Here is a 12310-nt window from a genome sequence, read left to right on the forward strand (position 1 = left end):
AAACCTAGCTACTAATAGCCTACTGTTGACAGGAAACCTCACCAATAACATAAACAGGCAATTAGCACATATTTTGTATGTTATATGTATTACATACTGTATTCTTATAATATAGTACGCTAGAGAAAAGAAAATGTTATTAAGAAAATCATAAGGAAGAGAAAATACATTTACAGTACTGTACTGAATTTATCGAAAAAGATCTTCAAGTCCTTGTCACTCAAGGGTCAAAACTGTACTTTAACATATTTAGAACTCACCTTTTGAAAGCAATTTCCTGAATTTCTGTGTTGCTGAAAGCTGTTGCTCTGGGCTATTGGAAAATATCATTTCGATCATGTCGGAAGTAATAACACCACCCTGGGAATACAAACAAAAAGCAAATATGATAAAATTTTAACTTTAACTCAAAGGAAAACAAAGACAGTGTAAGTTGTGGCCACATTAAGTTAAATCATATTTATCTAGAAGAGTTGTACAAAGGTAGGATAATCTATACACGTAGAAATGTCTGAGATGATCAATAATGTGATAAAGCCAAATACTTTGTCTATCATTAAGAAGCTCATGACAGTAAGAAAGTAATCTTAGTAGTAAATACTAAGACATGGCGTTTATTACTCTTCCTCCCTTGCTCATCACATGGTTGGTTGTTCCTTGTCATTCAAGTTCTAAAAGAAGGCTCTTCATGACCTCCAAATCTAAAGCAGCCACTCCATCTCTATCGCTCTATTTTAATCCTAGGCCAGCCTTTTTCACTATCAGATATTTTTCTCAGTTATGTGTTTAATGCCCAGGCTCCTCCAGTATAATACAAGCTTCTTGAAAGCCAAAGAGCCTGTCCATCTTACCATTCTATCACTGATGATTGGCATACAGCAGATGCTCAACAAATATTTACTGAATGAGGACAGAATAATCTTGTATAAATCAGACTCTAGCCACTATCAAATTCAACAATTGACTCTTAAATTTATTTAAAATTTCTATTTTCTTTAAAACTTTTCAGTTTTCCACTATTTTCTTGCTTTATTAGTACTTTTCCATTTTCTACAACAACCCATCTCCAGTATTAGTAGTTAACCTTCTTCTCAGGGTCACTTGTCACAATGAAATGAAGTTCTTATCATTTCATGAAGGGTTAGAGTCAACAAGATGAACTGTGAAGAAAGCTGCACTGAGTTATAAATGCTGGAGGGCTGGTAAACAATACCTAACACTTAAGAATCCCAATGGGGAGAGTGAAGCATTCCACTCTTAACAGAAAAGTAACTAACTTGAAACTTACAAAACTGATTCCTGTAAACAAAGGTACCTATATGATTCTGTTACGTTTGGATACACTTAGATATACACATTCTCTCTCTCTCTCTCTCACACACACACACACACACACACACACACACACTCATTCTCTTCCCTCTCTTATTCCCTAATATAAAATGTACTGACTTTACATTCATGGTATTGAAGTACCGTTAATTTTATATCACAGCATTTAAGTTACAAGAGATCAAGAAGAAGAATGAACATCACTCAAGGACTTAACGTCTTCTGGGAAAAAGGTTAGTGCATTTTTAGTTGCACAAAGGATAACTATCATGTTACATGGAGATACGACTTTGTTATTTCTTTATCTGAGACTCAGTATGGTTTAAGGAGTTCTATAGGGATGCCAAGTGGCCAAGGAGTGTACTAGGATGGTTAATTTTATATGTCAACTTAACACACACTGGTCTAGACTTGCTATGAAAGTATTTTTTCAGATGTGATTAACATTTAACATTTAAATTAGTATACTTAAGTAAAGCACTTTACTCTCCAAAATGTGTGTGGGCCTCATTCAATCAGTTGAAGGTCTTAAGAGCAATGACAGGTTTCCTGAGGAATTTCAGCCCTAAAACTGCAACATCAATGCTTACCTGAATTTTCAGCCTACTGATTTGCCCTACAGATTTTGAACTTACCAGCTCCAACAATTACATGAGCCAATTCCTGAAAATCAATCAATCAATCAATCTCCTATTGGTTGTTTCCTTTGTAAAACCCTGACTAATACTACGGTCCACAAAACACTTCATATTTATTTTTACATCCACTAAAAGAACAACAACAACAAAAATGGACAGCTCAACTTTCTGAAGGACCTAGAAGAATTTACCACAAAATTATAGTGATAGCTACAATGTCTATATAGATTCCAAAGTGATTTAAACTGCTCTCCTAATTCCAAAAGAAAACTGGTCCATAAAAACTGGAGATCTATGAAGCAAAAAAGAAAAAAAAATATATATATAGGACACTGTGCATAATATGCCATAATTTGCTTAAAAGGGGCGTGGAGGGGAAGGGGAGAAAAAAACATTTTCTCAAAGAGAGTTAAGAATCTAGTAACAGTGGTTGCCAATGAAGAAAGAAATTGGGTGGAAGAAAGAGATTTCTCTTCTTGAAAAACCATCTGTGTGTGTATGTGTGTTCTATTAATTGACTAAAATAAACTAGAAATATAGACAGGTATAATCCATATAAATAAAGCATAATTTTTATCTGCTTACATAACCTCAAGAAAGTTACAAAATGGGTTATAATAGAAAATTCCAACAGCTGTGATGTGGAACCAATTTTTAAAATCATATAAACATGCCCAATTTGATAACTGAAATGAACAGCAAACTGGGATTTCCTTCAAAGTATCCCTTGTTATTTAACTTGTAAGGAATAATTCTATAATTATCTTTTTAAGTTTTAATAGCTGAATTAATCTTCATAATTTAGTTAATTCTGTTTATTGGCATGTTAGTCACACTATAATAAACATCTAATGAACCAAGAGATTAAGTATATGGCTTCTTTTTTTTTAAAATGAAATGCCAAGTACTTTCTACAGCCATCTACTAACACCTTTTTTAAAAACCCAAATAGCGAGCTACACCTCATATCTTCCTCAGAAAAACACTAAAAAAAGAGTTTCTTTCATTATCTTACTTACTGGTGCCATCTCCATGTTATTAATCTGAGCCTCATGGAAGCCTCCATCCGACATAACTTCTTCTTCTGTTTCTTCCTCTGCTGTAGCAACATTTCTTCGCTTGAATAACTGAAAAATAAAAGACTGTAACTCAAGTATTCTACTACAAGGGAGTTCAACATGCAAACTTTAGGAACCCCACTTAAAAGACAGTAAGGAAGGATGGAGTTTTTTGAAAATCATTTAAAAAATTCTAAAGGCTGGGCGCCTGGGTGGCTCAGTCGTTAAGCGTCTGCCTTCGGCTCAGGTCATGATCCCAGGGTCCTGGGATCGAGTCCCACATCGGGCTCCCTCCTCGAGGGGAAGCCTGCTTCTCCCTCTCCCACTCCCGCTGCTTGTGTTCCTGCTCTCGCTATCTCTGTCTCTGTCAAATAAATAAATAAAATATGTAAAAAAAAAAAAATTCTAAAGGCTGTGCCACCTTCGACCTTTCCTGATGAGGAACTATTTCAGAATTCTCCAGTCTTATAATCTAATACAATTAACTATCACAATATGCTGTTACCAACACCTGATGTGGTAAAATGACTAAGAGAAGCCTGACATTGCATGACACATAAAAAGGGTAAGGTTGAAAAAGAGCTAGGGCATGCTTGGCCGTTCCCCTCTTTCCTCTATGTTAAGTTGGTGATCATATAGTCTTACCAATACATTAGGGGAAATGATAAAAAATTATGTCAGAATGACTTAATACTTCCCTCTTAACCCTCAAAGATAATGAACCAAGACTTCCCAACCTTTCCAACCTGTCCAGCAACCGGTAATAACAAGTGACTACTGCTTGAACACTACCTTTAAAGCATCTATTAATTTGTGTAGGCAAAGAATACTTTCTTCCAAAGGTAGCCCTCTTAAGGTGCCTCCATTGTATCTTTAATAGCCCGAAGCAGTTCACTTGTTCAAGCAATGATGGACTAACAGTAACTTATCATCTTATCCTACACAACTCTAAAAGCAGACAAAATCCATAAAATAATGGGTTTCAGCTAAAGGATAACGGGCAGCCCAGGCAGTGATCCTTCAGCAAAGAAAAAAGACTGGCCCTATGACTGCCTCAGATTATTGCCTGGACAGAGTTTCCAGGCTGTAGCACAGGGAGGGCAAAACCCAAACAGGGCCTACCGGCTCCCTCAGTTGAGGAGACAAGAGTTTAGAACTGAGGAGGCCAAGGCAACTAGAATCCATAGGCAAAGTAATGAAGAGAAGAGATCAACACAGAGGGAATTCTAGAACTCTGCAGAAAATTCCCCATGAGTCTTTAGCTTCGTTCTACAAGCACAGGTGTGTAAGGAAAATATAGCTGAGAAAGGAACGACCTCCAACAAACATGCAGAACAATTCTGGAAGTTACATGGGTCAAGGAATACTCATGCTTCAACCAAACAATAGAAAAGACTTCCTAATATATATAGGGCATTTAGTAGAACGCTCAGGATACTGACTCAGAAGTGAGGCTAAATTAGCTCAAGCCCAATGAAACGTAAAAACAAACTGGTTCCAAACAATTTACTAAATCCAAAGACAAATTCAGAATTATATATATTAAAAGATGTAAGGTAAAATTCACATGCTTGGAATTCAATTGGAAACTACCAAGCACTAAAAAGAAGAAAAGACTATCCACGGGGAAGAAAAAAAAATCAATCAAAATCACCTGGAAATGACAAAAATGGCAGAAATGTAAAAGAACATTAAAAAACAAAAAGACTAAGCAAATACCTAGATATGAAAAACACAATTTTTCAGATGAAAAGTACACTGAATGGGATTAACAGCAGATAATATACTGCAGAAGAAAAGATCAGTGAATTTAAGGATATAGCAAATATAAACACACCAAAATTAAAGACATGGCAGAAAGGTTGAGAAAATAGGTACAAAATATAAGTCAGTTGTGGGACATCAAGTGACCTAATATACATGCACTGGAACCCTAAGGTTGGGGTGGGGGAATATATTTGGAAAATGGCCAAAAGTTTTTTTGTTTTTTGTTTTTTTAGTTTCAAATTTTTATTTGAATTCCAGTTAGTTAACATATACTGTAATGTTAGTTTCAGGAGTAGAATTTAGTGATTCATTGCTTAATATAACACCCAGTGCTCATCACAACAAGTGCCCTCCTTAATATCCATCACACATTTAACCCATCCCCTACTCACCTCCCTCCATCAACCCGTTTGTTCTCTATAGTTTAGTGTTGTATGGTTTGCCTCTCTTGTTTTCCTCCTATGTTCATCTGTCTCATTTCTTAAATGCCACATATGAGTGAAATCATATGGTACTTGTCACTTTTTTAAAGATTTTATTTATTTATTAGAGAAAGAGAGAGCACGCGAGCATGAGCATGGCAAGGGGCAAAGGGAGAGAGAGCAGCAGACTACCCCACTGAGCACAGAGCCTGATGCAGGGCTCAATCCCAGGACCCTGAGATGGCGACCTGACCCGACGTCACTTAACCGACTGAGCCACCTAGGTGCCTGGTATTTGTCTATGCCTGGCTTATTTCTCATAGCATAATACATCCTTGGTCCATCCACGTCATTGCAAATGGCAAGATTTTATTATTATGACTAATAGTCCATTGTGTATATATACCACTTCTTTTTCCATTCATCAGTAGATGGACATTTAGGCTCTTTCCGTAATTTGGCTATTGTTGATAATGCTGCTATAAACATCAGGGTGCACGTATCCCTTTGGATCAATATTTTTGTATCCTTTGGGTAAATACCTAGTGGTGTAATTGCTGGATCCTAGGAAACTCCACACTGTTTTCCGGAATGGCTGCACCAGTTTGCATTCCCACCAACAGTGTAAGAGGGCTCCCCTTTCTCACATCCTCACCAACATCTGTTGTTTCCTGCGTTATTAATTTTAGCCATCCTGACAGATGTGAGGTGATAGCTCATCGTGATTTTGATTTCTATTTCCCTGATGATGAGTGATATTGGGCATCTTTTCATGTGTCTGTTAGCCATCTAGATGTCTTCTTTGGAAAAATGTCTATTCATGTCTTCTGCCCATTTCTTGACAGGATTGTTTTCTGGGTGTTGAGTTCTTAAGTTCTTTATACTAACCCTGTATCAGACATGTCATCTGCAAATATCTTCTCCCATTCTGTAGGTTGCTGATTGTTTCCTTTGCTGTGCAGAAGCTTTTTATCTTGATGAAGTCCCAATACTTCATTTTTGCTTTTGTGGGAATTCACTCGCCTCCAGAGACATGTCTAGTAAGAAGTTGCTACGACCGCAGTCAAAGAGGTTGCTGTCCATATTCTCCTTTAGGATTTTGATGCCTGTCTCACATTTAGGTCTTTCATCCATTTTGAATTTATTTTCGGGTATAGGATAAGAAAGTGGTCCAGTTTCATTCTTTTTGCATGCTGCTCTCCAGTTTTCCTAATACCATTTGTTGAAGAGACTTTTTTCCATTAGATATTCTCCCCTGCTTTGTAGAAGATTAGTTGACCATATGGTTGTGGGTCCATTTCTGGGTTTTCTATTCTGTTCCATTGATCTATGTGTCTGTTATTGTACCAGTACCATACTATCTTGATCACTACAGCTTTGTAATACAACTTGGAAGTCCAGAATTGTGATGCCTCCAGCTTTGCTTTTCTTTTTCAGGATTGCTTTGGCTATTCAGAGTCTTCTGTGGTTCCCTACAAATTTTAGGATTGACTGTTCTACCTCTGTGAAAAATGCTGGTGGTATTTTGATAAGGACTGCATTAAACGTGTAGATTGCTTTGGATAGTATAGACATTTTAACAGTATTTGTTCTTCTAATCCATGAGCATGGACTGTCATTCCGTTTCTTTGTGTCTTCCTCAGTTTCTTTCAAAATTGTTCTGTAGTTTTCAGAGTACAGATCTTTTACCTCTTTGGTTAGATTTATCCCTAGGTATCTTATGGTTTTTGGTGCAATTGTAAATGCAATCGATTCCTTGATTTCTTTCTGCTGCTACATTGTTGGTATATAGAAACACCAACATGGGGCACCTGGGTGGCTCAATCATTAAGCATCTGCCTTTGGCTCGGGTCATGATCCCAGGGGCCTGGGATCGAGTCCCGCGTCAGGCTCCCTGCTTAGCAAGAAGCCTGCTTCTCCCTCTCCCACTCCCCCTGCTGGTGTCCCCTTTCTCACTGTGTCTGTCAAATAAATAAAATCTTTAAAAAAAAGAAAAGAAAAGAAACGTCAACAGATTTCTGTATGTTGGATTTTGTATCCTGCAACTTTACTGAATTTGTGCATCAGTTCTAGCAATTTTTTGGTGGAGTCTTTTGGGTTTTCCAGAGCATCATGTTGTCTGCAAATAGTGAAAGTCTGACTTCTTCTTGCCAATTTGGATGTCTTTTATTTCTTTTTGTTGTCTGACTGCTGAGGCTAGGACTTCCAGTCCTATGTTAAATAACAATGGTGAAAATGAACATCCCAGGTCTCATTCTTGACCGTAGAGGAAAAGCTCTCAGTTTTTCCCCACTGAGAATGATATTAGCTGTGGGCCTTCTGTATATGATGTTGAGGTGTGTTCCTTCTACCCCTACTCTGTTGAGGGTTTTTATCAAGAATGGATGTGTACTTTGTCAAATGCTTTTTCTGAATCTACTGAATCATACAGTTCTTACCCTTTCTTTTATTAATATTGTGTATTACACATTGATTGATTTATGAATATTGAACCACCCGTGCAGCCCAGGAACAAATCCCACTTGATTGTGGTGAATGACTGTTTTAATGTACTGTTGGATTTGATTTGCTAGTATTTTGTTGAGGATATTTGCATCCATGTTCACCGTGATATTGGCCTGTAACTGTCTTTTTTAAGTGGGGTTTTTGTCTGGTTTTGAAGTCAGGGTAATGCTGGCCTCGAAGAAGGAATCTGGAAGTCTTCCTTCCATTTCTATTTTTTGGAATAGTTTGAAAAGAATAGGTATTAACTCTTCTTTAAATGTCTGGTAAAATTCCCCTCGGAAGCCATCTGGCCCTGGACTTTTGTTCCTGGGAGATTTTTGGTTAGATTCAATTGCTTTGCTGGTTATCAGTCTGTCAAGTTTTCTATTTCCCCTGTTTGTTTTGGTAGTTTATATGTTTCTAGGAATTTATTCATTTCTTCCAGATTGCCTAATTTGTTGGCATATAATTTTTCATAATATTCTCTTATAATTGTATTTCTGTGGTGTTAGTTGTGATCTCCTCTCTCATTCATGATCTTACTTTGGTCCTTTCTCTTTTCTTTTGGGTAAGTCTGGCTAGGGGTTTATCAGTTTTATTAATTTTTTCAAAGAACCAGCTCCTGGTTTCATTGATCTGTTCTACTATTTTGTTTGTTTCTATATCATTTATTTCTGCTCTAATCTTTATTATTTCCCTTCTTCTGCTGGCTGTAAGCTTCACTTCTTGTTCTTTTCCTAGCTCCTCTAGGTGAAAGGTTAGGTTGTGTATTTGAGATTTTTCTTGCTTCTTGAGGTAGGCCTGTATTGCTATATCCTTCCCTCTTATGACCCCTTTTACAGCATCCCAAAGGTTTTGGACTGTCATGTTTTCCTTTTCATTTGTTTCCATGTAGTTTTAATTTCTTAAGTTCCTGGTTGACCCATTCATTCTTTAGTAGGATGTTCTTTAACCTCCATGTATTTGCGGTCTTTCCAAATTTTTTCTTGTGGATGACTCAAGTTTCATAGCATTGCAGTCGGAAAATATGCATGGTATGATCTCAATCTTTTTGCACTTGTTGAGGCCTGATTTGTGACCTAGTATGTGATCTCTTCTGGATAATGTCCCATGTGCAGTAGAAAAGAATGTGTACTATGCTGCTTTTGGATGAAATGTTCTGAATGTATCTGTTAAGTCCATCTGGGCCAGTGTGTCATTCAAAGCCATTCTTTGTTTCCTTATTGATTTTCTGCTTCGATGGTCTGTCCTTTGATGTAAGTGGGGTGTTAAGGTCCCCTACTATTACTGTATAATTATCAAGGAGTTCTTTTATGTTTGTTACTGTTTTATATATTTGGGTGCTCCCACATTAGGGGCATAAATATTTACAATTATTAGACCTTCTTGTTGGATAGACACCTTTATTATGATACAGTGCCCCCCTTCATTTCTTGTTACAGTCTTTGTTTTAAAATCTAGTTTGTCTGATACAAGTATTGCTATTTCGGCGTTCTTCCGACATCCATTTGCATGATAAATGGTTCTCCAGCCCCTCACTTTCAATCTGCAGGTGTCTTTAGGTCTCAAATCAGTCTCTTATAGGCAGCATATAGATGGGTCTTGTTTTTTTTTAGCCACTCTGACACCCTATGTCTTTTAACTGGAGCATTTAGTCCACTTACATTCAGAGTAATTATTGATAGATATGAATTTAGTGCCATTTTATTACCGTTCTGTCATTGTTTCTGGAGATTTTCTCTATTCCTTTCTAATCTTTGTTGATTTTGGTCTTTCTTTCCCAAAGAGTCCCCTTTAATATTTCCTGCAGGGCTGGTTTAGTGGTCACGAACTACTTTAGTTTTTGTTGGTCTGGGAAACTCTTTTTATCTCTTCTTTTACTCTGAGTGGCAACCTTGCTGGATAACGTATTCTTGGCTGGTTTTTCTCATTCAGCATGTTGAATATATCATTCCACTCCCTTCTTGCCTGCCAAGTTTCTGAGGAGAGATCTGCTGCTAACCTTATTTGTCTTCCCTTGTAAGTTAGGGACTTCTTTTGTCTTACTGCTTTTAGGATTTTTTTTTTCCCCTTATCTCTATATTTTGCAAATTTAACTACAATATGTCTTGGTATTGGCCTGCTTTTGTTGATTTTGATGGGAGTTGTCTGTGCCTCCTGGATTTAGATGTCTGTTTCCACATTAGGGAAGTTTTCAGCTGTAACTTCCTCAAATAAACCTTCTGCCCCCCTTTCCCTCTCTTCTTCTTCTAGGACTCTATGATACAAACGTTATTATACTTTATAGAATCACTGAGTTGCCTAAATCTACATTCATGATCTAATATTTTTCTTTCCCTCTTCCTTTCAACTTCATTAATTTCCATAATCTTCTATATCACTTATTCATTCCTCTGCTTCTTCCATCCTTGTGGTCATTACATCCAGTTGGATTCAAATCTCAGTTACTGCATTTTTCATTTCAGCCTGACTAGTTTTTTTGGTCTTCTATCTCCGCAGTAAGAGACTTCCTAGTGTCTTCTATGCTCTTCTCAAGTCCAGCTAATATCCGTATGACTGCTGCCTTAAATTCTGGATCAGGCATATTATTTATATCTGTTTTGATTAGATCCCTGGCCATGACCTTTTTTGTTCTTTCTTTTGGGATAAATTCCTGTCTTGGCATTTTGTATAGGTCTCTGTCTTCTTCTGTGTGTTAGGAAAGCCTGTTATGTTTCCTGCTCCTGAGAGTAATGACTTTATGGAGAAGAGGTCATATACTGTCCAGAGCCTGGCACTTTAGAAGTGTCTCTGGTGCGTGCTGTATGCACTCAGCTGCTGTGTTTTGGCTGCTCTGTCCCTCAGGTCAGTCATCTGCAGAGCTTCTCCTTGCCTGCAGTGGGGAGTGTTTGGACCTTGGTCAGAGTGTGGTGAGTTTTAACTAGATGTGCTCTGGTCTGCTTGCTAAAGAGACGTGATGCTACTTTCACCAGAGCTGAAGCTTTGCAGAACTCTATGGTCAGCAGACATGGTGCATGTAGGGGTTTGTGCTGGTCTTCTGGAGGAGGGGCCTGCTGCTCTGGTTCTCTAGCACAACTGCCCTAGTAAAACAAAACCTGCAGAGCACAGGGGGCAGGGCTTGGTGTAAGCAGTTTAGGCCACTGTTGGCACTGTGCTGCTTACTGAAGTTAGTTTATGCTAAGGGGGGGAGGGGAGGAAAATGATATCAGCCAGCTCCCTAGTCCCCGGAGAGTTCGCACACACTACCTTCCAGGAAGCCCTCCCAGAAGAGCAAACAATCTCCCCTCGTGTGTCCTAGGCATCCCTCAGCTCGCTGCCTTCACCCTGTCTGTGTCCCAGCCGTCTGCCTGCCCGGTAGCGCAGTGCACCTTGGGGTCTATCCCAAGCAGGTGTGCTGAGTTTTAAAACTCCAAAATTTACGGACTTGGCATGGCATGGGCCTGTGCTGGTCTTCTGGGGGAGGGTCTCACTACACTGGACTGATGCAGGTTTGTCCCAGAAGGGTAGTCACACCAAAGTGCAGGGGCATGGAGTTTGAAGTAAAGCACAGCAAAGAACCAGCGTCCAAGTTAGCCACCCTCGGCAGGTGTCTCTGCACCTATGCTGAGGGGCGGGGGAAGGAAATGGTGCCCACTAACTCTTTTGTCCCTGTCACCTCTCCCAGACGTGCTCCAAGATGGGGGAACCGTCTCTCCCAGTGAGTCCCAGGGGATTCTAAATATTAACAATGAACAATCGAAAACTAAAATTCAAAAGATACCATCTGCAATAGCATCAAAACTATTCTATACTTAGGGAAAAATCTGACAAAAAAACTACAAATCGGGGCACCTGGGTGGCACAGTCAGGTAAGTGTCCGACTCTTGGTTTTGGCTCAGGTCCTGATCTCAGTGTCATGAGATTGAGCACCATGTCAGGCTCCACACTCAGCAAAGAGTCTGCTTGAGATTCTCTCTCTCCCTCTGCACCTCCTGCTTGTGCTCTCTTTCTCTCTCTCTCTCTCAAATAAATAAATCTTTAAAAAAAAGCAAACCTACAAATCCCTGAGAGATATTATGGATCTAAATAAATGGAGATGTGGTGCTTATGAGTCAGAAGACTCATTGTTACGATTATCAGTTCTCCCCAAGCTGACCTACAGATCTGACACAATCACAATCAAATCCTCAGAGCAGGCTTTTGTGTACAAATTGACAAGCTGATTCTAAAGTTCATATAAAAATGCAAAGGACCTGTAACAGCCAGAACAATCTATGGAGAGAAGAACAAGGTTAGTGGGCTAGTAATATGATTTCAAGACTTACTATAAAAGCTACAGTAATCAAGACAGTGTGGTATATAAGACAGATAAACAAACCAATGGAACAGAAGTTCAGAAACCAGACCTACAGAGAAATAGTCAATTGAATGTAAAAGGGTGTAAGGCAATTCAATGAGGAGAAACAATCGTTTCAATAAATGACATCTGAAAAAATGGAAAGCCCTATGTAAAAAAATGGGGGAAAAAAGAGGGGGAAAGCCCTTACCTCACATTATATACAAAAATTAAATGCAAATAATCATAGACCTACATTTAAACTTTAACAATAAAACTTCTTAAAACAGGAGA

General features: G+C 38.5%; 1 protein-coding gene across 1 annotated transcript in view; it reads right to left on the reverse strand.

Moving 5' to 3' along the window:
* Positions 1-12310, reverse strand: part of KPNA1 (karyopherin subunit alpha 1) — a 70985-nt gene that overhangs the window by 28925 nt on the left and 29750 nt on the right. The window contains exons 3-4 of the mRNA XM_021692709.2: positions 2990-3097; positions 261-360 (exon numbers count right to left, since the gene is read on the reverse strand). Of these exons, the coding sequence (XP_021548384.1) occupies positions 261-360; positions 2990-3097 (208 nt within the window). The remainder of the gene's footprint in view (positions 1-260; positions 361-2989; positions 3098-12310) is intronic.

Source organism: Neomonachus schauinslandi, chromosome 1 (assembly GCF_002201575.2).
Source record: "Neomonachus schauinslandi chromosome 1, ASM220157v2, whole genome shotgun sequence".
Lineage (NCBI taxonomy): Eukaryota > Metazoa > Chordata > Mammalia > Carnivora > Phocidae > Neomonachus > Neomonachus schauinslandi.